The 26,562-nt window shown below is 44.6% G+C and overlaps 1 protein-coding gene across 1 annotated transcript; it reads right to left on the bottom strand.

The window, feature by feature from the left end:
• Positions 1–9,053: 9,053 nt before the first annotated feature.
• Positions 9,054–20,843, bottom strand: gpr139 (G protein-coupled receptor 139). Its single transcript, XM_069674781.1, has 2 exons — positions 20,696–20,843; positions 9,054–10,045 (listed from the first exon to the last, which is right to left on the bottom strand). Exons 1-2 carry the CDS (start codon positions 20,841–20,843, stop codon positions 9,054–9,056), a joined length of 1,140 nt encoding a protein of 379 aa, XP_069530882.1.
• Between the last annotated feature and the right edge of the window lie 5,719 nt (positions 20,844–26,562).

The following is a 26,562-nucleotide window of genomic DNA, read 5'->3' as shown; positions in this document are numbered from 1 at the left end:
GGGAGCACACTTCCCAGATATCCAGACAGTGTTGCATGTGTGACGTCCACGGTTGGCTCCGGTTGTAACTCTTGATTTTCCTGGCTGACGGTCGCTTTCCTTTTCAGACTGTTTGCTTCATCTGAGCGTCGAGTTTGTTTCTTTTTTTTTTTGGATTTTCACTTCTTGTTGAAGTTGTATCTGTAGTCATCCATCTTTTCTTTGTTTGTTCAGCCATAGTAGATTACTGTTTACTCGCAACACTTGCAGAGAGCGGAGAAGCAGCCGCTTAGCTCCGCCTACCCTCTCTGGCAGACCAACCACTGCTGGCCATAGGCTCAGTCACCATTGTGTCACCTCATTCGGCGATAGAGACTTAAGAGACATTTATTTAAATGAAAATCTTCGAGATTATTACTTTAAATATCTGCAGACTGTTGTCCCTACATGATTTATAGTCCTGCTCTGCATATTGACAGACATATATAATGAACAGCCTTCACATAGATTTAGAAATGTTCTTGCGGTGACGCTCAGGGGATGTTGTGTTTTTTCTCACCTTTTTTTTCCGCTAAGTGACTTTTTTTTCCCTGATTCCTAAATGCACACACCAGCCTGAGGTAAAACATAACAAATCTTTGCATTTATAGACACACACACACACACACACACACACATACACTCCCAATCAGCAGCAGCACAATCACTGCAGCAGCAGGCAGGCTCATCCATCTTTATCACTGCAGCAACACACTCGTAAGACTTGGCAGGACACACACACACGCACACGCACACACACACACACACACACACACGCATTCTTGCTGCTTTTTCTCCCTGTCCTTCAATCTTTCTGTCTTCATTCTCTCATTTTTTGTGACTCTCCCGTCTCCTGCATGAGCATCGCTTGAGAGAGATGTTTACAGGCTGGCAGGACATTAATCAGACAGACCTACTTTATCTCACAGTGTAGATGAGACGTTCAGTGACCTCAGCCTATACCATGTGGCTTTGTTGATTTATTGAAAGAGGCCAGTTGCACGTTGTCACAGACACAGTGGAGCTTTTGTTCAGTTGCATGGCGACTTACGCAGGGAAATTTCAGTTAAGAGTCAGCCAAATTTGGTAGGAGGTTTTTGTGAGTGTGTGTGTGTGTGTGTGTGATAGAGGTGTTAATTGGCTAGTCATGAGCTCTGTCTGTTGCCGATTGGAAGACTGTGAACATGAGTATGTTTGTGATTGGCTGGATGGCTCCGTGGGAAGTTTGATAAGATGACTCACTTGTGTTGCTTTAACTCCAATGAGAGGTGATTTGAGGCGCATCTTCTTGTGTGATTGTGTGTGCGCGTGTTTGTCCTCATGTTCACTCCATTTCTCACTTATCCTGACGATGACAGGGACAAGGTGTCGGCTGAATCAGCGCTGCTGTTAAGACTTCAATAGGGCACGTCTACACGCACAAATGTTCTCTTTTGGATGCCCTATGATACATGAAACATGCAAAGTGGCCTTTAAAGTGGAAAAAAAAAGTGTTGAATCCTTCTAGGGTGTTCTGTCAGTGGCCAAATCATAACAATGTGCCTTGCATGGTGGCCTTGCAGTGGAGAAAACGTGATAGGGTTCCCTCTATAGTAACCTTTTAGTAGTGAAAATGTGCTAAAGTCACATCGGGTGCCCTTCCAGTGGAGAAAATTAGATAAGGTGCCCTGAAGGGTTCTGTTCCAGTGGAGAAAACATTGATGTGCCCTCAATAGTTAACTTCCAGTAGAGAAAATATGAAAACATAACCTCCAAGGTGCGCCTCTGGTGGAGAAAACATGATATGGCGCCCTATAAGCCACCCTTCCAGTGGAGAAAATGTATTAAAGTGTCCTCGTGGAAGCCCAAACAGTGGAGAAAACATGCCCTCAATAGTAGCCTTCCAGGGGAGAAAATGTGATATGGAAATGTTTTAGAGTTCCCTTCTCGTGGAGAAAATATGAATGGGTGTCCTTAATAGAAGCCTTCTAATGAAGGTAACGTGAGAAGGTGCCCCACCTGTGGAGAAATACATGGTAAGGTGCCCTCCAGGTTGGCCTTGCAGTGCAGAAAAAGGATACAGTACGCTTAGAATGTGTAATACAGGATGAAGTCCCACCTTGGACAGCCCAGTGTGCAACAAACATGAAAAAGAGCCCATAGAGTTCCCTTCCAGCGGCCTTAAAGGTATAATAAGTAGGATTTTTCCTTGCATTTTGTCACAGGAATTTTGCTCTTCGTCACCAGAAGCTCACTTTCTCACTCTCTCGTGCGAGAATATGTCCACCCCGCTGAGCTAACACCGACAGCATCACGGTTACCTTTGTGCTAGCATGCTAACCGCTGGTTACCGTTGCGCTAGCATGAGAACCGCTGGTTAGCTTGTCCTACCCGGTTTAAGGCACCTACCTGTCCAACAGACAGAAGGCCAACTCCGCATCGCTCTTTCGCCATGTTCGGTCTGAATGGAATCCAGTTGCTAATTTGAACCACTCCCACACTCACCTGTACGCTGTGATTGGCTCAGGGAATCACGAGAGCAGCGCCCCTCTTGAAAATGTCCCGTGCAAAGCAAAACAACAGAATAGATGCAGAGGGAAGGGTCTCACAAGGGTCTGCACACACACTAACCAACACACATGTATAGAGGCCCATAAGTGATGATTTATATTAGATTATATTTGTAAAAGTCTACTTATTAATGCTTTCAAACTTCCTACAAGCTGGTGCCCCACCACAAGCAACAAGCCTCCTTATTGACTGTTCCTGCCCCTGAGTCCAGCTCCCTCCTTTCTCTCCTCTGATGTTGGGATTACCACCTGGATTGTTCCATGTGAGCTGGTGCTGCGGAACAACAAATCCCTGTTTGTCACTGCATTGTACTTTGTGTTCCCCTGAATTATAACAAACTGTTACACACAAACCGAGACCGTATACAGCGGCACACTGGTGGACGTAGCCGACCCTGTACGTGCTCTGCAGTGGGTTGAGGATGTGTAAAACAAACAGATGGAGTGTGTGTGGCTTAGACAAATACCCTGCTGCGTAGCCAGCATCATCTTAATACTGTACAAACAGTCGGATTTGGATCAGAAATTTTTTCATATTGTTCATGTGACTGTGACTTTTCCGCTAGAAGCAACAATTAATAGTTTAATACAATCCAGTCAGAAGGGTTTCATCTAGAAGTGGAAACATACTTTTTATTGGTCTCTAATTTTCAAATGAAGTTTCTTTAAAATAGGCAATCAGACATTTTTTTCCCTCAGTGCACAAACGTGAAGACTTTAGGTCTTATTTGAACAAAGTCATCACCCAATAACAGCTGGGAGCCTACACCGGGGTATACACTGGACTGATCTCCAGCCAATCACAGGGCTGACACAAAAAAATACCCCTTTCCCACTTAAATTAGCGTGTTAACGCGCATTTTTCAGACCCAGGCTAATAAGTGAGATTGTCTCTTTTCCCATTGCCAGTGAAGTATACTCCTGTCGGTCTCTTTTCTGCTGCGTCACTGTCTGGCGTCACAAACGTGCCGGAGACACGGTTAGTAAACAGTGACAAGATGTTACGGTGGTTAGGTCTTTATTGTATCATTTACTCATTCAGTCTGTTTATCAAACTCAGCGCTGACAAATTAGGAACGTTGTTCGAGCGCTGCTCGGACGGAGACGAGCGGAATTTGTAGCTGAGATGACGAGGAGTCGCAGAACTGACGGAGCATAGCATCGCGCCGGAGATTAGCATGTCGTCACAGGTTTTGTGTTTCCGATCGGCGCCGAGGCGATGATCACCCAGGTCTACTGCAGAGTCATTTGACCCGGGTCTGAATGCCGATTGTAACCTTTCCCATTAAACAAAAAAGCCGGGTGTTAGCGGGTGTTTTTTGTGTTGTTAGTGGGGTTTTTGACCAGTGGGAAAGCATCTATAGAGACAGACAACCTTTCACGCTCACATTCACACCTATAGGCAATTTAGAGTCACCAATGAACCTACCTAACGGAGCCGGTGACCCGGAGAGAACCCACGCATGCACGGGGAGAACATGCAAACTCCAGGAGTCAAACCAGAAACCTTCTAGCTGTGAGGTTCGCCTCCTGAAATGTTCCTTATCTCCTTTAGGTATGTTTGATGACAGTGTTTAGATCTGTTTCTTCGTGTGCTTTAACGTGCAGAAAAAAAACAGAAGCAGGTCATCAGCAGAAGTATTTGTGAATCCTTGGAGATTCTGCTTTTTATTTCAATAATCAAAAATATTCATATCAGCCAATACTTTTCTGCATACTTTCCCACAGCACGGTAATAAATACTCTTTATACAATCAATACATTCATTAGGAGGAGAAAACAGAATAATGCAAGCCTATAAGCACTCCAGTACAATCAAAAATACAGTTTTGAAACACTGCCATGGAGAGAGGCAAAAGACTGCTGGAAAAAAGGTCAGTGTAGAAAATACAAACAAAGATGCTGTAAGCGTCAGTTTTACATTCATGGATATATCTTTATAATACTGTGCTGTATGTAGTTATATTCATCATAACTGAGTATAAATACATATTTTAATTCGTACATTACAGGTCCTATGGCACAAGCACCGTATTACAGCTCTTTTCTGTCTAACACGGACATTATGTACACACACACACGCGCGCACACACACACACTGTAAGCAGGTAGAGAGAGATGGAGAGGAAACAGCGGGATGTGTGAGAGAGAAAATACAATTTTACCCTCTGATTGATTTATGTTCTTTTATCTTTTTAATATCTGCTCGAAGAAAATAAAGATCCGGGGATTTCTTTTTCTCATAATGTTGGAAGATTTCTCCGCGCCCTCCCCCCTTCCCTTCACACCCCCTCCCACTCCCTCCCAAGCGCCTCACGTGGGAGACGAAGCCACACCTGCATGTGACACTCTTTAAGCCCCCCTCTCATCCCTTTTTGCTTTGATTTCCCAGCATGCACCGTTCCCTGGAGGCCTTGGGAATGAGCCGCAGATTTTCACACAAATGTCACATTAACATGGCCGAAACACCGTGAGGGGGTTAGCACGTGAGAGGAAAGTCATGGCGGCAGTGATCCAGCACGAGCTCCTCGAATCATTTTGTTTTGTGATCTCACTTTGTTATTGATCAGTCAGATCATTAGGGTGTATTGATTAAGATTAAAGCACATCTTTTGGAGCCTTATGCTAAATGAAATGTGACCTCCTGCTGAGCCTGACGATTCAAAGGACTGGGAGCGAAGGAGCTCGCTAAGTGATTACTGGTTATCGACTCTTTGGCTGTTAATCTCCATCAAATACCCAAGACTTCCAATCACATTTTGTGATGAGAAATGATGCAAACAAAAGACTTAAAGGTAATCAGTTAAAGAGCAGAAAGGGACACTTGAGAAAATGAACTTTAAACGAGTGCTTTTGACGTAAAGTGGGAGGAAAGAGGGATGAGTGGGAGGAGCACGGAGTGAAGGAGGCAGTCCGCCCTGCTTGCTTTGCAGTTTTGAAGAAAACCAATTTGTGACAAACAAAAGAAAAGAGGGTTGCTGGTGGTTGTGCGCAACTGAAAAAGGGACAGGTAGAGAATTAGGTTAAAGTCATTCTCGATGGGAAAATTGAATAGACTTTCACACAAAGCAACCAAGAATGTGTGCAAACAGAGCACTTGTTTTTTACGCAGCTCCGACCGGAAAATGAAGAACAGTTTGTTACAGTTACAATCCTTTCCTTTGTAGTTTTTGATTGTTGGTCTAAATCACTTCACACATAACATTAAGTTTAATTTGTCTTGCAAATGCAAGGTTCTCAACCGATACGTTTTATAGTGTTTTTTAATTAGCTTTTCACTGCTCGTTTACATTTTATCTGAGCTTTCCCGTTTGGATTTTACAAAGCATTTTCATTACGGCAGGAAAAGAGGAACGTTCAGGGAACTAACTTAGAAACTTATAAAGGAGTTTGGGACCAGAGAGAAAAGAATTCTGGGAATTATAAAGTAAGCATATCCTGTTGCGTTGTTCTGACCGGACTGATTCTTACTTTATTTTGTATTCTGCATTTTTGCAGTGTAAAGCACTTTGACTTACTTTATGTATGAATGCTGCTTAATAAGTAAACGTGCCTTGCCTTACCTGTGGAAGACACAATAAAATAAACATACACATTTTTTCCTCTTCTCCTCTGTATGGAAAATGTATTGTCTGAGTTCAGTAATTTGATTGGTCTAAAACCAGATCATTATATATATTGCCACGTTCAAATCCTATGATATTAAAGCTCCTGTGAGGACTTTTTTGCTGGTTATGAAACAGACTAAAATTAATTATGATTACTCTATATGACCTACAAAAACAAACCAGACCATCAGCGACAACAGCTATTATTTCTATATAGTTATTTTTAAAGCCTGAAACCGCTTGCGGGCTGGTAGGTGTCAGATGAAGCGATTAACTGCACGCTGGCTTTGTTTACATTTTCCAAGGCAAAAATCTAAAGTGAGTGATACATATGACTGTAAAAGAAAGCAGGATGAGATTTTTTGTTAAAAACCAACACTTTCAGCAAAGAGATACGAGGTACGGCTTTGTCCACAGGGGGCGCCAAAATCAACACAAACAGAAAGTTCCTCACAGCAGCTTTAAAGTTACAAATGTGAAAGATCTTCAACTTTTTTCCTCCTCGCTACACTGGTTGTATTTATACGTACATTAAACCACCGCAGTCTTTAAGATTTAACTCGATTATAAAACAGGGATAAACATTAGGCTAACTGCCTATAAAAGTGATCTGCTCTCTTTTAAAACTTGTTGAGATATCTTTGTTTAATTATTATCTTATAACATTAAAGGACTCCCCTAAAGTTAAAGGAGCAATTCTCCTCTGGAAAAAAGCCACTGTCAGTCAAAGCCGGTGTTCTCTGTAATCGATAGAAGCAATAATATCTGAAATTGGCGCCATAGCTGTGGAGAAAGTTGTACAAACAGCTTGTGGTTTCGCCCATTCTACATTCCTACAACACCCAACCCCAACGGCCCAGGGAGAGACGCTGGAGTGAAATACTACTGTTTTCAAGGTCATCGATCGCTGCAGGCAACGGCTCAGAGCGGTACAGAATCCGAAATACGACGAGAATATACCAGTGGATCGTCTAAAAATCTTCAGGTCTGCAGTCTACATTTCAAACCCGAAGTGTAGTTTAGGGAGCTCCCTGGCCTCCGCCAGATGACGCGTTTCATGTAGTCTGGCGGCCCTTGGAGGGCCCTTGGAGAGACGGATAGTGTCCTCCAAAGGCACAGAGAGAAATTGCATTTTTGTTCTACCATAATGGCATCAACTTCCCATAATAGCATGATAGGACTGAGGAAGGAAATCGGCGAAGTGGTCCTTTAAGTTGTTTCATGCTGTATCACCATGTCCCAATATCTCATCAGTGAAGCTTTATCTTAAATAGTATGCATGGTAAGAGGAAGAGCAACAACACACTTGGAGTCGCCCTCTCGAGCGTTTGAGTGTCGAACAAGAGTTTGGAGGGCGTGACATTATCAGCTATGACAGACACACCTCGCACCCATCAGATTTAAAGCCTTATCCATTACAACAAAAGGCCTGATGTGTCTGATCTCTGCTGGCAGGTACGAGCCGAAATCTGCCCTTTGGCAAAGCTCCATTCTCGCTGGATAGATGAGCACTGGCGATGCCCCAAGGTGTCTGCAGAATGGATGTGCATTGATTTCAATGTGTTCTTAATACAGTGCACAATGCGTGTGTGTGCGTGTGCTCAAATTTATGGTTTGTTTCCAGGCAGGATTGAGATGGAGTCGATGTACGTGACTGCATTTTGGGTGTAAAATGTGACGGCACAACCAACAGCCTCCAGCAAAATGAGCTGAGATGCCTCGCTGTGGCCCTGAGATCAGATACACTGCTGCATTGTGGGAAATAAAACCTTGGCGAGAGGGAACAAAACCAAAAGGAAGGATGGCAGATTTTCTGTCCTCTCTATCGCTCTCTTTTTCTCTCATTCTCTCATAAAAGCTAAAGGGTTAACGAGATACATTCATTATATTCACTCAGATAATGGCTAACAGTAAGTCATCAAGGTCCATTAAAACTTAATAGAGGACTATCTACTGACAGCAGAAATTTCCTCTTCCTAATACTGGAAATGCGATTAATAGGTTAATGACACCTTGGAGCCAAACCAACCCCAATTAATTTTTTTGTCTTGTATTTTTGTGCAGCTACGTAACAGTCAAGTCTACTTTTAATAAATATTCAACCGACAAGAAGCAGAGAGTCCACTCGACGATCTTTAAGCTTGGTCGTCTGTGGCGAGCGCCGACTTGAAGGTGACCTGCTAGGATGAGGAGAGTCAGGGAGGGTTGTTCATTTTATAAAAGCCCAAATTAACACGCCTTTGAGAGTCCTCTGCATATTAAAACAGGAAATGACAGCGCTGTTCTACATTGCTTGAGAGACAGTCATAACCGCGGACAATGGACATGCCGCCGATGCCTCTGCCTGAGTGAATCACCCCTTTGAGGTGAGACGTTTAGTGCCCAGGATCTGATTGGATCTCTGCTCGCTTTCAGGAAATGACTCCCAACAGAAAAATGACACAGCTGTTCAAAGCTTGTCGCTGTTGTGCAACAGAGAGCGTCCGTAAAGAAATCACTGTCAGCAGGCATTCGATGCTCATCTCGTCGGCAGTTTAGCATCGATACAAACGGTGGCTCTTAAAAGTCAGTCATAGATGGTGGTGAGATCTCTCTATCAGTCCTTTACAGTTTTTTTTTTGCTGGAGGAAACAATCAACCTTTCTCTGATGCTGGTCGCAGCTTTGTGAATACCTGCTGTTTGCTTTTCCACCTTGCTAGCCTACTGCTTTGTTATAGCTCAAAGCTAGCTAAACCGTTGCCTCTGTGCTCTCCGGGCGTGTTGACATTTTCAAGCCTCAAAGAGTCCCATGTGGGTTAGCTGGTCACCAAGGAGACAAAGCCTGAATATATTCCCCAACCACTGAGGGTAGGGGGGCGGCTGCTGGTGTCTCAGGGCTCAGGAGGAAATACAGATGGGCTTCCCGTTTTTGTCGTACTGGTACACCAACATCTTGATGCAGTGGGAGTTGGCTGGTGAGATCCAAGGGCTGCTCGTGATGGAGAAGTTGTGGCTGGCGTAGAAAGGCGGCGGCTGCTTCCGGCAGTGCACCAGGGCTCGCAGCACGTTAGCCGCCATGCCCCGGAAGCGCTTGCTGATGAAGCAGTAGAGGAAGAAGTTGACACCGGTGTTGAGCAACGCCAACATGTTGGCCAGATCAGTGAGCATGTGGAGCAGTCGGCCGGCACCGTGTGAGGCCGGTGGAGGGGAGTAGAAGTGGTAGAGGATCATGAGGGTACGAGGAGCCCACAGAACGGCGAAAATGGAGGTAATGGCGAGGAGGATTGCGGTGGTCTTGCCGGTGGAGTAGCCGCGCAGACGGAAACAGCTGCGTCGCCTGCGCAGCTTACGAACGATGACTGCATTGAGGGAGAAGAAGACGGTGCAGGGGAGGAGGTAGACGGTGGTGCAGTGGGCCCACACGAGGACATGCTGGGCTACGGTTCTCCTGTTGCCCTCTCCTCCTCCTCCTCCTCCACCATCACTGCCCATCCCCTGCAGGCTGTGCCACAGCTCAGGCCACCAATAATAAGGAGCTGCAGAGAGCAAGCACCCAATGTACACAGCAAATATCACCCTTCTTGTGCGGGCTGGGTAGGAGACTGTGTGGTAGCGTAGCGGGTGACAAACGGCGATGTACCGGTCAATGGTGAGAGGCACGGTGATCCAGATGGAGGTGTGGATGGAGGAGAACTCCAGAACCTGCACTGCGTTGTTTAACGATGGCGGTAGTGGCGCAGCCAAAATAAAATCCTCCAATATGAAGTCAACAAAAACAATGAGGAACAGGACGAGGATGTCGGCGGCTGCCAGAGCCAGGAGATAGTTGTAGGAGGATTTCTGACGACGCAGCACCAGCTGGGACAGGATGACCACCGTCAGGATGTTAGCTGGAGGAGGATGGAGGGGGAGGAAGGATGCAGGAAGGTGATTGAAAGATAGGTGGAGGAAATGATGTAAAAGAAAGAGTGAGATTGGAAAGAGAATGGTAAAGGTGAGGGCAGGGGAGGAAACAGAAAAACAGAGTGTTAGTAGGCAAGTAATTGAAAGGGCTGCAGAGGACATTTATTATATGTCCTAGTACCACACAAACGTAGGTGCACAACACTCAAGACAATACACATTCAAAAATATAGGACAAAAGTAGCTACCAATCAGATGTAAATGCGTGCAATAGGAACTCTTTACAAAGTTTTCCTCCCCTTTTTAAGCAAAGATATCATCTGTTATGGTCCCCAGTCAGTAGTTACCATGTCTAACCAGCTCTCCTACCCTGTTATCTTCCCCCTGCCTCTTCATCCACACCTGCTATGTAATTCCAGCAGCACCTGTGTCTGCCTTTGGCCAAATTGTTATCTCTAATAAAGAGTAAAGCCACAACAAGAACAGGAGGGCAATGTGCACCATCATAGCCTTGGCAATCTGCTGAGTTCACTCCTGCCCGCCTCTGGCAATTTAGCTCCTAAAACAAAGCACAAGGGTATCCCATCTCTCCCTGCCTGCCTCTCTTTTTCAATCTTTACTCCATTTCCCAACATAAACCCTCATACCTTCTCTTCGATGTGGCAAAATCAAACGATTCCCCTGCATCCGTTGCTTTATTTATTCAAACTATCCAGCTGTCTTTCAAAGGACAGTTAAATAGCCCAGGAGGGGGACCGCTTCCCTCTTGCTTTGTGCAAAAACCAAACGTGAGCAAACAGGCCCGGACGTAATTTATCCCACTGCTTTTACCAAAGCAGGACCTCTGTGCGCCTGCATCAGACGGGAGGAGCGCAGCTTTCCGCCCCTCACGTGGAGCTGCAGTTCAACAACTGAATCGAACAGGCTCATTACCTGTCTTATTTCTTTGTCCTCCGATTCTGGTCCCCGGTTCTCCCCCCTGTCAGCATGTGCTTACAGGTTGTGAGCATGCTAACACACCTGGAGACAGTAAACGCACTTGATGCGCACTTTGCTAGCACAACACTATGACTTGATCTGCAATATAACACAGTAACTATGTACTGGGATGAGAGACTTGGACCAAAGAGCAAGGCAAGAGTCAGGCCAGATCTCTGGTTGTATTACAAAGATATTTAACCTGAGCCTGGCCATAAAACTGGTAGTACACACCTGTAGATCATCTACTACAAAATAATAATAAATATGTTTTTTTTTATCACACCTGTACCAGCCAATACTAAAGTATAGGGTTGCGGAACATCTCATAATCTATGATGAGGTAACACAATGGTGATTGAGCCTATGGCCCACTGATGAAAGCCTTTGCATTTGCAGTATTACAGACTGGGTGTCTGTGGCGACAAAAAAAATCACAAGCGGCGCCCAGTTAGTGACACGTTTTCCATCACCCAGCAGTGGTTGGTCTGTCAGAGAGGGTAGGCGGAGCTAAACAGTAATCTACTATGGCTGAACAAACAAAGAAAAGAACGATGACTACAAATACAACTTCAACAAGAAGTGAAAATCCAAAGAAAAAGAAACAAACTCGACGCTCAGATGAAGCAAACAGTCTGAAAAGGAAAGCGACCGTCAGCCAGGAAAATCAAGAGTTACAACCGGAGCCAACCGTGGACGTCACACATGCAGCACTGTCTGGATATCTGGGAAGTATGCTCCCGCAATTACCGGTTATCGCCATAGGTGGCGTCAAAAAGAATGAAACTGAGATCTTCAAGGTCAAAATTAAACTACCATGCACATGATTGTTTTTCTTTAGTTCCTTAAAGGCCGACTCAGACATTTTTGGAATAAGCACTTGGCAGTATCCTTAAAAAAATCATGAGAGTTATCCTGGAATCTTTTTCTTCAAGGAGACTGTGGTGTGTTAGCACTTGCACATTAAGAATATTCAATACCGGTGTGACATGGATTGTAACATTAAGAGGTATTATTTGAGAAAATCAATAATGTTTCTATTTCATGCTGTGCAGGTTTAATTACCTAAACAAACAATGATGTATCCATCGTATACTGTTGCTAACCAAACATGCTGCTGCAGCAGGAAGCCATGTCCAGTCTGTTTCCCCGGACAAAGATGCCTCTGACAGTGATTTGCATCGCACCATCACTGAGACATCAATGCACTTAGCAGCAGTCACTCTCCACGCAGCATGTGTGTGTGTGTGTTGTGGTCCTCCTCTCAGTAGTAATAGATCTGGGATTGGATTAAATATGGCAGCTTGAAGTCTGGTACATCACACTTCACAGCCTCAGCCACTATCAGCTGATTACAAATTACAAAGCCGGCTCCACATAATGACTGAAGATGTCCTTGCCAGACTGCGGGATGTGCACAAGAGCACACGCGCCCTTACACGCTCGCAAACACACACAAGGATCATTAGGGATGCGCCAATTCATTAACATACAATCTATCAATAACCATAAATGAGACGTCAAAGCAGTTACAAGGCTCGACAAGCCAATATATGTGTACACGGAGGGCTGCTGGATTACACTGCATCCCCCCACCTGCTCTGTAGCTGTCATCCCCCCTTGTACACCACAAAGACCTCTGCACAGGCAAGTTAAATTGCTTTCATGTTGAATCTTGTTGACTGTGTTATTGATTTTTTTGGTGTCAGCTGCTGGTCATCCACTTTCTGCGTGTTTCTTCTCCTTTGGTCGTCACATCGGTCCACAATCAAAGGCATTAATCAAGAAATATAAGATTAACCTTGACTCAGTGATGTTGATCTTCACAATGATTCTGCGTTTCATCAATGTATCAACAGCAGGTTGTTTAAAACTGACTGTATACCCCGGTGTGTGGAACTAACCCGTCACAGAGGAGATGCCGCATGTTTGTCGCAGGAATACAGAAAAAGTACCTGTTGAATTTTCATAAAATTTGGTACAGGTGTGCATGTCGGGCCAAAGAAAAACACATCATGTTTTGGAGCCGATCAGGATCCTACTTTTGAACAAGCAGCAATAGCAAACTACTGGCCTTGACAGAGGTCGTCGCTCTGAGTGCCCTTAGTTTTATTGTACTTTGAGCTATGAACACAAAGGAAACGTTCTTTTAATAACACCATAGATTTAGTCTCAACACTGCTAAATCTCAAAACTGTTCACTAATAAAAATATGAGTTAAAGTTTTAGGAAAAGTCTGACAACTTCCCACATGGATGTCTGTTACAGTTACTAACTTTTATAATATATGAGTCAGCGTTGGTTGACTTTGAGAAAGATATAAAGAAGGATGACGCTACTCCATCTACTCTCATTGTACTTATTTGAAGCCAAAATATCCCTGAGGCGGGCGCTGCCATCCTGCGCTGGTGACGTTATTTGGAGTCTGCGCAGTAAAGAGCTGTCAATCATCATTTTTACAGCATCAAATAACTATAAATAACAAAATGAACACTCTGACGTAAATCAGCATGATAAGAACTAACTATAATGACAGAAACCATGTTTGAAAAAAATGTATTTGATGTGTATTTTGATTTTATAGTTTGACTCATGTCCCATCTGTTAACATGGAGGAGGCGGGCTTTATGACCTATACTGCAGCCAGTCAGCAGGGGGCGATGGGGAGGGTTTGGCTTCACTTTTAGGGAGCTGTCAGGTCGTCCATCTTTTTATACAGTCTATGAACGCAAATTGTTGGCAGTTTAGTTGCATTGTGGGTTTGGTGTAGAAGTTTTACAAAAAGATATACAAAAGGGATCCCTCAGATTTGACTGGATTGGTCGAATGTGGGCGGGGCTTAATAAATTTGGCCTATAAGACTGCCTCCGCTTCCACTTACACCTTCCCCGATAGATAGGGTAGAGAGGGAGAACGATAAGGGTTAAATCAATGAATAAGAGCTTTACTGCTTAACATCTGTAAACCGGTTTTGCCTTAGTAAGTAATGCGTCTGGTTTCCTCCCACTGCTGTCAGTGTACCCTGTACATACATAAGAGAAGATAAAACATACTTTAATGTCCCCGAGGTGAAATCTGGCTCGGGTAAAAGTGCTACATCAAGCTGCAAAACACGGAGCACACGAGGACAAAATGGCTAAAGTATGTAAAACATCGCCTTGTGCTTTATGGAAATATAGATACATACACTTCTCGATATCAGGCTACATTATGCTCATTATCATGTGCAATATTATATCTTATATTGTGCTGTAATTTTGCAGAAATCTGGCGCTAAAGTTTCCATCAGGATTGATAAAGTGTTATCGTTATAACAGCCGAGCCTCCACACATAACACAGAGAGCATAAGAAATGACTGATGAAGCTGTTTAATATAGAAGTTAGGAGAAAAGACCTGCAGACTCTCACCTATGTTACCAACAGATGGGATCTTAATGTTTGCTGCTGAGCTCTTAGCTGCTAAAAAATGTCCCCATAGAGCTCCTTTAGAAATCCTGCAGGCTGGCCCTCACCTTTAATCCATCCCCTCACTCTCTCTTTTTGTACCTCTGCCCTTTAGCTGTCTCACTCTCTGCCTGTCTCCGTCCACAAGCCGCTAAACATAGAGGAGAGACGTTTAATGGAAACAGTGAGGCGTTCACTGTCACCGGCGGGGTGTTATTCTGTTTCAGACTCCCCCGGTGAGACGCGGCCTTCTACAGACAAACAAAAGGGATCCGTGGTGAGCTTGACATTTCCATTTAATTCGAGCCGGCTTGCAATGGGTTCCCCATTCATTTCAATTGACTCTTGCTCTTTACTCTGTCTCCAGGGCTGGGGAGCCGGAGCTGGACGGATCTGCAGGAGACGAGTCTGAGGGATGCACAATCATGCACACGGGGCAGAGACATGAGGAAAACATACACGCAGAAGCATCCCTGCCTGCATATAGAGACATGTGCGTCATACATACAAACAGACACATCCAAAAACTGCCCCATATTTTCCTTTTTCCCCTACTGAGAGGTCTTTAGAATGACCAGCAGGACGGATACAATAATATAATGTTTGTGTGTTTGCTTGAGTGAGCCCTTCTCTCTATTTGTGTGGGAGTGCTTTTGTGTCTCCGCTCCTCCCGCTGCTCCTCTAATGTAACGAGGGGCCATTGACGTTGTTTAGCGGGAAAAGAGGAGTCACAGCGTGCTCCCCGAGGTGTGTAACGAGGCTGACTCATCCCACCACTGAAGGGACGTGTCGTCAAATGACACCGTGCAGTTTAACCCGTCGAAACCAACCGCAAATACAGACGTGCTGCAGCCTCCCTGCACACTTGTCATCAGGTTTCATCGTGCAACTCAATACGCTTTAAAAAGGAAATAATGCCCCCAAAAGAGTCGGATAGTTCACATTCTAATCAAGTTTTTTTTAATGTCATTTGGAGGAAATTGAGGATTGGCTTTGAAGGCTTATCTGAAGGTTAATAAGGAGGAGAGGAGAAGAGAAGCATGAGGATATAGATGAAGGGTTAGGGAAAGTGGTGGTCTGAGGAAGGTCACAGGGAGTTAAAAAGGAAACAGGTTATTGGGAGGGAATGGAGGAGAGGATTAGATGGAGAAACAGAATGAGACACACGATGGAGAGAGGGGAGTGGAAGAGAGCGGCGAGGCGGTGGGAGGAAAGGAAGAGGAGGCGAGGGACGGAGAGGGGGTGAATATCAAAGCTTGCTTCAAAGGTCACGAGCACTTTGTTCTTGATGACAACCATTTCCCTTTTGTCTTCTCTTAGTGTCAGAGCGGACACAAAGCAGGGCGATTCCTTAAATCTCCCCGAACAAAAACCAGCAGCTCATCACGGCTACAAAAAAACCCCCATGAAAATAAAAATATGATTTTACTTGACGTGATAACCGTCAATGTCATCACTGCTGCGGCTCTGCAGGCCGACAATCTCATCACGTTTTCAGGCTTTGTAAACAATGCTTCAGATATAACGTGCTCTTGGATTCTCTCCAGACGTTTTTATGAGGCTCCAAAGAAACATGGAAGTTATCTGGGGTGAGATAGAGGAGAGACATGCAGGGGAATAAAACCCAGGGAAGAGAAGCTGAGGAAAATGAAGCGTGAATCTCCAGATTACTACAATATAATTATCCACACGCGTCTTACTGGATTCTGCAGTAATACAGGCAATTTACAAGTGTTTGCTTTAAACTGCAGTGCCATATTCCTGTTGTTAGCTGGTCAAACAAAGTCGGCTCTGTCTCTGCATCTCCTTTTCTCTTGCCTCCTCTGGCTCGTCTAAACTGCAGACAAACCAGAGCTCGACTCAAACCTTTACGTCCTCTCTTCTCCGTCCAGTTCACACCCCTTAATCTCAAACTCCCCCTTTAGAGTGATAGTATCTATTAACAAGCCCCCCCATCCCAGCACACATGCCCTGTCGCCGGTGCAGATTGACAGATCAATAGTCCAAACTGAAAATCGATGGGGGCCGTCTCTTCATTAAGCGGCGGCTGACACCTGGCCTGCACGGCGACGTGAAACAAGGGGCTGTTAGCGCTGAACATCCCTGACCTTTTCCCTTTGGGTGGGTGGATAAGTGGGAGTGGGAGGACATGTTTTCAGACTCTCACGTGTGCCAGTCTCACTGCTGACTGCCAAGCAGACACACAACCGGTGAGATGCTTTAAGGAAGGAGGGAAGGAACGCACCAACACGACTTGGAGTAAAAGCGTGCGCATGATTGACATGCACTCTTGGGAGGGGGAGTCTCTAAGAGCAAATGAAAACACAAGACAAGAGCACATTTCTGCTCACCATGCAACCACTTGTTGTCTTTATTTGAGAATCCACGCTCAGAGTGCTCCTGAGCTTTTGGGATTGAGCCTATGGCCCACTGATGAAAACCTTTGCATCTGCAGTATTACAGACTGGGTGTCTCTGGTGACTTTTGCAGAAAAAAATCACAAGCGGCGCCCAGTTAGTGACGCGTTTTCCATCAGCCAGCAGTGGTTGGTCTGCCAGAGAGTGTAGGCGGAGCTAAGCGGCTGCTTCTCCGGTCTCTGCAAGTGTTGCGAGTAAACAGTAATCTACTATGGCTGAACAAACAAAGAAAAGATGGATGACTACAGATACAACTTCAAAAATGAGTGAAAATCCAAAGAAAAAGAAACAAACTCGACGCTCAGATGAAGCAAACAGTCTGAAAAGGAAAGCGACCGTCAGCCAGGAAAAGAGTTACAACCGGAACCAACCGTATATCGATGAAACATAAAAAGCTAATATAAATTTAGCAATGTATTTAAAAGATGGCTAATGTCAAAGAAAACACGGTGCAGGTGCTGAGAAAGTCCATCAAGTCTCTTTGTAAATCTCTAACGAGAGCCAGAGGTCTAATTTAATAATAATTCACAAATGAATGATTATTAAACAGAGTTTAATTTAATCCTCTTAGCGGCTCTGGGCCCTGCTGAACTATCTTGGATTGCACACATTTTATAACCATTAAAAGATTTTCACATCATTCAAATGCAGACACATTCAGGCATCGGCAGTGACCTCGAAGCTGAGCAGGTGCTTTTCAGAATGTGTGTGTGCAGGTGAAGCGTCTTCGTAGAGAAGCAACGGCGTAGAGAAGTGTTCAGCTCAAACAACCTGCGCGTTCAGAGTAACCTGACGTGAACCAGCAGTTTTTCGTCCCCAGACTGCTCAACATACAGAACCGTGTAAGTGCTTTGAAACATGCTGCACTGTACAGAAAGCAGGCCTCACATCCCAGCACGTCTGAGGGACCGACTCCCTGTTGTGCTGTTTGCTATGCCAGCACACGTCTGTTTCTGTCTGAAGCAGTGTGTTGGAGTGAGAAGAGAGAGGAAAAGAGAGAGAGAGAGGGCGAGTTAGCGATTAATTAAAAATGTGGCAATTCGTTTCGGCTCTGTCGTCTGTGGCTCCCCCACTCTGGGCTCGAAGGGTGCTACTTCACTGGCTCTGCCGGTATTAATCTCTCTCTCTATTACTGCTCTGATCTCTCTCTTAACTGCACTCTTTTCTTTGTGGTGCCCTTGTGCCTTCCCACCTGTTCATCCCCAGCTCTCGGTTCATCATGTCCCCAGGTCAAACTCGCAATCATCTCCCGCCACTTGACCTGCATAATCCCTTTTCTCATCACCTTCCTTCATCTTGATTTCCACCCTCGAATCTGTGCTCTTCACGTGACCCCCTCCTCTCTTAGCTTAGAGGTCAAACCGTATGAGGAACGCATACAGTCGCGGTGACGTCTCTGTGAAGCCCTGTTGCTGTTAACTGATCAAACGCTGGCTGGCAATCAAGGTAACACCCTCCAATCCATCTGCGTGTGGGTCTGTAGGTCACGTCGCTACTACTCACACATGTTGGCTCATGAAACATTCATGATTCAGCGTGAGCCGAACGAGCTGTGTCATAATGATTGAATAAGTCGAACTCGGGCTGCTGCAAAGAATCAGCCGGCTGCACTCAACTCTGCCATTAATTCAGACGACTGTTGTAGGATTGCATTACACTCGCAGGTTATTGTTACCCACTGATTAAACAAACAGATTCAATCACATTTGTGAAGACGCCTCAGCAGCAGAATGGAATCAAATCTCTAAATTGCAGCTCAGAGAATTGTTTGTGCGAGACTCTATTTGCTATCCGGGAGAAGTAATTGGACGAGACTTTTATTTTGTAAAAGTGCAAATCTGTGTAGAAACTGCAGCCTTGGCTTACAACTGCTTTTTTTTTTTACTTTGCATTGCAGGTTTGTTTTGAATTGAGGTTGTGCTCCCAATCTTTATCGAGGCAAAGGGGTACAGAGATCAAGATCAATTAATCTTGCTTAGTGGAACAAGTAAGTCAAAAGTCAATAATTATCACCAAAGGCAAAAACTTTGTTTATTCCTCCTCAAATCTCTTTATAAATCTAGCCTTAAAAAAAGGGTTGAATCCATGCGGTGCTTTTGGACCAATTTGGGGTGGCCAAGGATACTTCAACATGTAGACCACAGGCGCCCGGGATCAAACCCCTAACCCTCCGACTGGAGGGCGACCCACTCTACCTCTGAGCCACAACCACCCCTAAAGTATCCTTTATGCTATTCGACGACAGAATTATTGATTAATTGATGGATTAGAGACGCCTTTATTTTGAAAAATAGACCAGAAACCAAAGTAGACGTAAAATATTGAAGTAATAATCTCAAAGAGCTCAGTTTCGCTCTCTTTGGCGGCACCGGTGGCAATAAACGGTAATTGCGGGAGCACACTTCCCAGATATCCAGACAGTGTTGCTTGTGTGACGTCCACGGTTGGCTCCGGTTTTAACTCTTGATTTTCCTCGCTGACGGTCGCTTTCCCTTTCAGACTGTTTGCTTCATCTGAGCGTCGAGTTTGTTTCTTTTTCTTTGGATTTTCACTTATTGTTGAAGTTGTATCTGTAGTCATCCATCTTTTCTTTGTTTGTTCAGCCATAGTAGATTACTGTTTACTCGCAACACTCGCAGAGACCAGAAAAGCAGCCGCTTAGCTCCGCCTACTCTCTCTGGCAGACCAACCACTGCTGGCTGATGGAAAACGCGTCACTAACTAGGTGCAGCTTGTGGTTTTTTCCATCTAGACAGCCAGTCTGTAACACTGCAAATGCAAAGGCTTTCATCAGTGGGCCATAGGCTCAATCACCTTTGTGTCACCTCATTTGGTGACTTAACAGACATTTATTTATATGAACAACCTGTTGTACTCTTCAATGTTACTTTAAATCTGCCAACATCAAGAGCAAGTGGGAGGATTCCTCATTAACTGTGAAACTAAAGACCTCCAACCTTGTTAAACTTGCTGTAATGTTCAGTTACATTATTGTGTTTGATTTGATTGTTACATGAATGAGTCCAGCAAGCCAAGTGAAACTGCGTCTGACAGTCTGCAGGAATTTCATCATCGTACTCCCCAATCTCTCATTCAACAACTTTCCTCTTTCATCTGACCTCCAGGCTTCCTGTCTCTCTCTCTCTCTCTCTCTCGCTTTGTCTCACACACACTCTTATACACACACATACGGCGCATGCACACACCACTTTGCCTCCCTGTGTGAGACGAGGTCAGCGCTCATAGATCACGCAGCGGGACAGAGGCTGACAGTGACTGTGAATGGACTCATCAGTCAATGGTGAAGACACAACAAGGAAGCGTCATTAATTAATACAGGTCGTTGATGTAACACACTCATCCAACAGGTCAACCTTGAGTCATTGCTTACTTCGTCTGTCATGCAGAATGCCTCATTAACAGCTCCACATATGCATGAATTATAAGTCAATAATAATTGAAAGACTCTCTGCTCATGTAGCCGCTTTATTTCGTACTTAAGAGACAAATGTTGCAGCAAACTCTGATCAGACAAATACACACAAAGTACGTGCACATGCACAAGTGGCTGTCACAAGGTCAGAATGACAAAGCAACAGCGTGTGTGACATTCTGGAGCAGCTGTCCGTGACACACACTCACTCAAACCTACATACAAGTGCACGACTAATCAACATGCAAAGCGTGACTCCTGCAACCCACCAATGCAGAATCTAATCTTACATTTGTGCAAATTAACACAGAATGAGATGTGCAGGCAATTAAACACACACATAAATCACACACTCGTCGCTTACCCGGCAGGCCGAGACACAGCAGGACGCTGTAGTAGATGACTGGCAGTGGTCCGAGAGGGCATCCCTGGGTAACCTCAGAGGGAAGCTGCCCCGGGCTCCAGGTGCTCCCGTTTGGGGAAAAAACAGGGAAGATGTGGCTGTGCTCCATGGCCTCTTCCTGGTCCTCTTCCTCAGCTGAGCTCAGAGTCAAGAAACCTGCAGGCGGCACCAGCGAAGCGCCTGGTCGCCGGTTTGGGAGAGAGGGGGCTCTGTCCTTGGGTGCCAATCAGCATGAGTGTGTGTGCACGCGTGAGACAGCAAGGTTGAGTGTGTGTGAAAAGACGGAGGAATGGAGGAGATGGAGGAGAGAGAAGAGGGAGAAAACAGACGGGGGGGAAGAGATGCCAGAGATGATATGTGTTAGTAGGTGATGGGGGGGGGGGAAGCAGGCGAGAGGAGCAGAGAGAGGGAGGCGCGAAGAGGTGAGTGTGAAGGTAGAAGTGGAGAGGGGAGGATGCTGCCTGAGTGTGTGAGCGAGGGGGAATGAGAGCCAGTCGGGAGCGCAGCGGGAGGAGGAGGAGGAGGAGGAGGAGAGAGGGAGGGAGAGAAGGAAGGTAGAAGGAGAGCAAGGGCAAGCGCTCAAGAGCAGGATGAGGGAAGGTGGAGGGATGCTCAGAGGGAGAAAACAGGGTGAACATGTTCCTGTGAGCAGACGCAATAAAAGTGATGAGAAAAGATAAAAGGAGGGTAAAGATGAGAGAAGAATTTTGTCTCTTAATTGTGTCTCTCTGCATCTTCTTCAGTGGATATTTAACAACCTGCTTTACACCGCTTTTTAAAAACCTGCAAATGAATGCAAAGGCATGTAAACCCCATCTTATATCCGGGAGCCTGTTTACATGTCATAAACAGTATGCAGGATATATACATGTGATTGGACACGTGTTTGTGTAGGTGTGTGTGTGTGTGTGTGTGTGTGTGGGAGTGGGGGGTTGGGACTCAATCTAATTTGCCATGCAGTGTGAACTGTCTGAATCTGCAGCTAAAATGTGTTAATGAGCACAAGGCTGACACTGACAAACACATTCGTACTTAGGAAGCACACCAGTCTCTGCTTCATCAGGCTGCAGCTGAGAGTCATTTTTTTAAACAGGTTAATCTGCCTTTTTTTAAATATATATAACACATCTCTTAGCTTTGTGTGAAAACTGTAATTTCTGATTCTGAGAATGTGCTGAAATGTGCAGATCATTGTGATGCAAATAAGCAAAAATCTCATTATTCCACTTTTCTCCGATATGATATGTTTATTCCCCAAACATTTTAGCCACAGTGCATTGCTTTTATCATCCTAATGAAAGCAACGTGGCTGAAAACCTTTGGGGAATAAACGCACAATAACAGAGAGAAGCTGTGGGACACAATTATTAATTTACTCCTGTTTATCAGCAGAATGAAAACAAGAGCCCAAAGTAATGTCTGGAAATTGATTGTTTAGTCTGTTGACTGGTTAAAATCCCAGAATTCAGTGTTCTAATGATCCCGTAGTGGGAAGGAAATAAGGGCATTCAGTAACACTTTATAGAGCCTGACTCAGTATGACAGAGATGTGGACTTGAGTCATGGTAACTTAGACTCGAGTTGACTTGAGTCACTGTTTTGATGACTTGCGACTTGACAAAACACAAATGACCTGAGACTTAACAGAGGCCTGATGACTCGGATGACTCGGATGACTCGAGTGTGTTCATAAGTTTGAATGTTCGCTTTTAAATATAAAATGATATAATTCAAAGTTGTCAAGTTTCTAACTATCAAGTATGTCTGCAGCGCAAACTGGGAATCATGATTGGACGACTCAAAAAGCTCCCCGGTACGTGAGTGTCATGATTGGATGGCTGGTTGTCAGTCAAACTCCTCGCTATGGCAACGCGCAACATCAAAGTCCCCAAAGAGAAGCCTCATCAGTCGTACTCGTTACTACTCAACACGGTCTCAGAGCAGACCATCATCATGGCTGCGTCTGTGCCAAGATAATACAGACACAATTCCTTATCATACTTTTTGAACAGCTTTTATAAATTGGCCAATAATATCATTATTAGACGAGCTACTAACACCTTGTCTTTTCTCTTTATAAGACCGCATACTACAGGTAAGAGTGCTGGATCTTGGGTGGGAAAAAAGTGACTTGACTCGGGACTTGAATTGCCTTAGCTAAGGACTCGACTCGACTTGCCCAAGAAAAAATGACTCGAGACTTGAGCAAAGATGAGCTGTCAATCATCCTTTTTATCAGCATCAAATAACAAATTAAAGCTTAACTTGAACACTTAGACGTAAATCAGCATGATAATAACTAACTATAATGACAGAAATCATGTTTGTATTTTGGTTTTATAGTTTGACTCATGTCCCATCTGTTAACATGGAGGAGGTGGGCTTTATGGCCTATACTGCAGCCAGTCAGCAGGGGGCGATAGAGAGGGTTTGGCTTCACTTTTAGGGAGCTGTCATGTCGTCCATCTTTTTATACAGTCTATTATTACTCCCTTGTTGTAGTCCGGTTTTATGTACCTACATTTGGGAACCCGCAAGTATTTAAGAAAGTTATGGGCACTAATAAAAATGAAGAAATTACGTTCTAATTTGTCCAAAATAAATGTTTATTGCGGGATGTTATATCAAGTGTTACCCTGCATTTATTCAGATACTGTTATTAAGTAAATTTTTTAAGTATTTGTACTTTGCTGTGAGCCTTTCATCGACTACTTTTCATAACCAATCTCCACTGTGACAATTTGAAAGCGTTGTATACCCAGCTAATTGAAACAGGAAGGAAGTACTTTCTCTCTTATGATTTGACTTTAAAGTAATAATCTCTAAAATAAATGTCTGTTAAGTCATCACCGAATGAGGTAACACAATGGTGATTGAGCCTATGGCCCACTGATGAAAGCATTTGCATTAGCAGTATTACAGACTGGGTGTCTGTGGCGACTTTCGCAGAAAACATCACAAGCGGCGCCCAGTTAGTGACGCGTTTTCCATCAGCCAGCAGTGGTTGGTCTGCCAGAGAGGGTAGGCGGAGCTAAGCGGCTGCTTTTCCGGTCTCTGCAAGTGTTGCGAGTAAACAGTAATCTACTATGGCTGAACAAACAAAGAAAAGATGGATGACTACAGATACAACTTCAACAATAAGTGAAAATCCAAAGAAAAAGAAACAAACTCGACGCTCAGATGAAGCAAACAGTCTAAAAAGGAAAGCGACCGTCAGCCAGGAAAATCAAGAGTTACAACCGGAGCCAACCGTGGACGTCACACATGCAGCACTGTCTGGATATCTGGGAAGTGTGCTCCCACAATTACCGTTTATCACCATAGGTGCCGCCAAAGAGAAACTGAGATCTTTAAAATGATTACTTCAAGCATATTTATTAAGCATACTTTTGGCATTTATTAAAAAGAACTTCAGTTTTCAAATCCAATTTTATGTTTTTTGTGTATTTTTTCTGTCCTATTTGTTGATACAGAAATTCTAAGTGAAAAAATGATTGTCAGGTCATACAGGTGGGGTTTTGCTGGAAAAAAAAGATACCAAACACTGGCACGTAAAACTTATTTAATGTGGAATATAAAGGCAAATAAAAAGTATTTGAAAATGGCCAAAACAGCCCCAGACTCCTGAGTGTTAATATAATGTAGCTTAGCCTAGCATGGATGCTTCGCAGTCTCCTTTGGGCCTTTAGGAGTTGTTTGTGTGCAGAGAGCAGACATCAGAGCAGCTTTTGCATGAGTGCACTGAAACATCTCGTCCATTCAGACAGCTGTCAGCTGTGTATCTGCTCTCTCTGTGCTTCTTCAGCACTATCCGGGGCCAGCGCCACCTCTCCACAGGTCTGACCAAACACAACAACATTCGGCTGTCTGTGTGGGATACGGTATATCATTAACAGGCAGCGCTATGGCTGTGACAAAGACCTGAGCGCAACAAGATTAAAGAGTTTTACAGAGAGGAAGAGAGGAAGACAGGAGATTTGTGGGAGAAAAGAAAGCATGAGTCACTGTGCTTGTGGACAGCAGAAGAGGATGGGGACCATCTTATGGCCTACTCCACCCATCAGAAAGAGGGCACTGTATGAAAGGAAGAATTCATTACAGAAATTGTCAAATAATGGCTGACCTGTTTCTACTGATCGCCGCTTCAATCAGATGGAGGGAGGGCAGGAGAGAAGAAAGGAAGTCACGTGCTCTTAATTCCTCTTCCTTTTCTCCCACATGTGAACAAATGAGCTGCAGGGGACGCGGGGAGGGGAGCGCCGCGATTAAGTGTTAAATAAAATATGGCCGGCTGACGTGAATTGATCGCAGAGAAATGTGGGACAGCGGAAGGTGATTCTTCAAGAGTAGCAGGCGTAGCTGTAAAAGACCCCCACAGGGGCAGTGCCTGCCTGCTCACCACTACTTAATACAACATCATCATTGGTCCTTGTCACACAAACTCAATTACACGCAATCTTCTGGCGCTTTGGTAAAGGCGTGATTGCGTTGCTGTTTGCAGTCCGTTTTAATACAGGACAAAGGACAGTGTTCGTGTGCGCGGGTATTTTTGATGTGCTGTGAAACCAAACCAGGCCAGGTGATGCTGGTTATGTGTCTGTACCTCTGTGTGTCAGTTGAGTGGTGTGGTGACACTTCCACCTGGCCTCATTACATCCTGTGGTGGTGTATTTGTCAAAGGTTTGTGCAGGTCGTTGCAGTGTGCGTGTGTGTGTGTGTGTGTGTTATGAACTCATTACATTATCATGAGACACACTTTCAGGGGACTTCACACTGTCACGTCCTCCCTGAACTCAACAATCACACGCGGACATGCTCAAACGTGCAAAACCGAACACGTGTTATCGCTTCAGACCTCACAGAATGGTTTGTATGTGTGCCACGCTGATGCTTACTGGGAGTCAGCAGATCAACGCTGATCTATGTGGCTTTGAAAGTGTTAAATCTCGCAGCTCATGGTGATCCTTCTACATGAGAATCACTGAATATCTGAATGTCACACAGTTGAAATGACTAAGGGACACAGCCACAGCAGCAGCTTTGCTTGGCTGTACTTATAGACACATTGCAGCATTGAGCTAAATGCTAAGTTCAGCATCTAGTTGCCATTTTTTCATACACCTCATTGTGGAACCTTGCACTTTTGTTATTCGTCCAGACTCAGGACACCCAGATTGACACCATAACAATCCTGGACAAATGAGGTATCTGGTACTTAAAGTTATAATCTCGAAGATCTCAGTTTGGTTCTCTTTGGCAGAACCTACAGAGAGAAGCGGTAATTGCTGGAGCACACTTTTAGACTGTTTGCCTTCATCTGAGCGTCGAGTTTGTTTCTTTTTCTTTGGATTTTCACTTCTTGTTGAAGTTGTATCTGTAGTCATCCATCTTTTCTTTGTTTGTTCAGCCATAGTAGATTACTGTTTACTCGCAACACTTGCAGAGACCGGAAAAGCAGCCGCTTAGCTCCGCCTACCCTCTCTGGCAGACCAACCACTGCTGGCTGATGGAAAACGCGTCACTAACTGGGCGCTGCTTGGGATTTGTTCCGAGAAAGTCGCCACAGACACCCAGTCTGTAATACTGAAAATGCAAAGGCTTTCATCAGTGGGCCATAGGCTCAATCACCATTGTGTGACCTCATTCGGCGTTAGATAGTGACTTTACCGACTATTATTTACATGAAAATCTTCCAGATTATTGCTTTAAAAATACTTACATGTGCATATTGACAATGCTAACAAGCTGTCGTTCCATCTCTGAGCCGGCATCGGCGGTAGTAACGAAACGGTGTCAGTATAAACACACTGGGATGGCTTTACGTTAAG

Source organism: Semicossyphus pulcher, unplaced genomic scaffold, assembly GCF_022749685.1.
Source record: "Semicossyphus pulcher isolate SPU_LCO1_2020_fin unplaced genomic scaffold, fSemPul1.0.p SCAF_23, whole genome shotgun sequence".
NCBI lineage: Eukaryota > Metazoa > Chordata > Actinopteri > Labriformes > Labridae > Semicossyphus > Semicossyphus pulcher.
The sequence above is the reverse complement of the archived record's forward strand: the minus strand, read 5'-3'. Positions and strand labels throughout refer to the sequence as shown.

Excerpts from the sequence above, each read along its gene's own strand:
- gpr139 (XM_069674781.1), bottom strand. The coding sequence starts at position 20,843 with ATGGAGCACAGCCACATCTTCCCTGTTTTTTCCCCAAACGGGAGCACC. Across the intron at positions 10,046-20,695 it reads GCTGTGTCTCGGCCTGCCGG|CTAACATCCTGACGGTGGTC; the intron begins GTAAGCGACGAG and ends ATCCTCCTCCAG.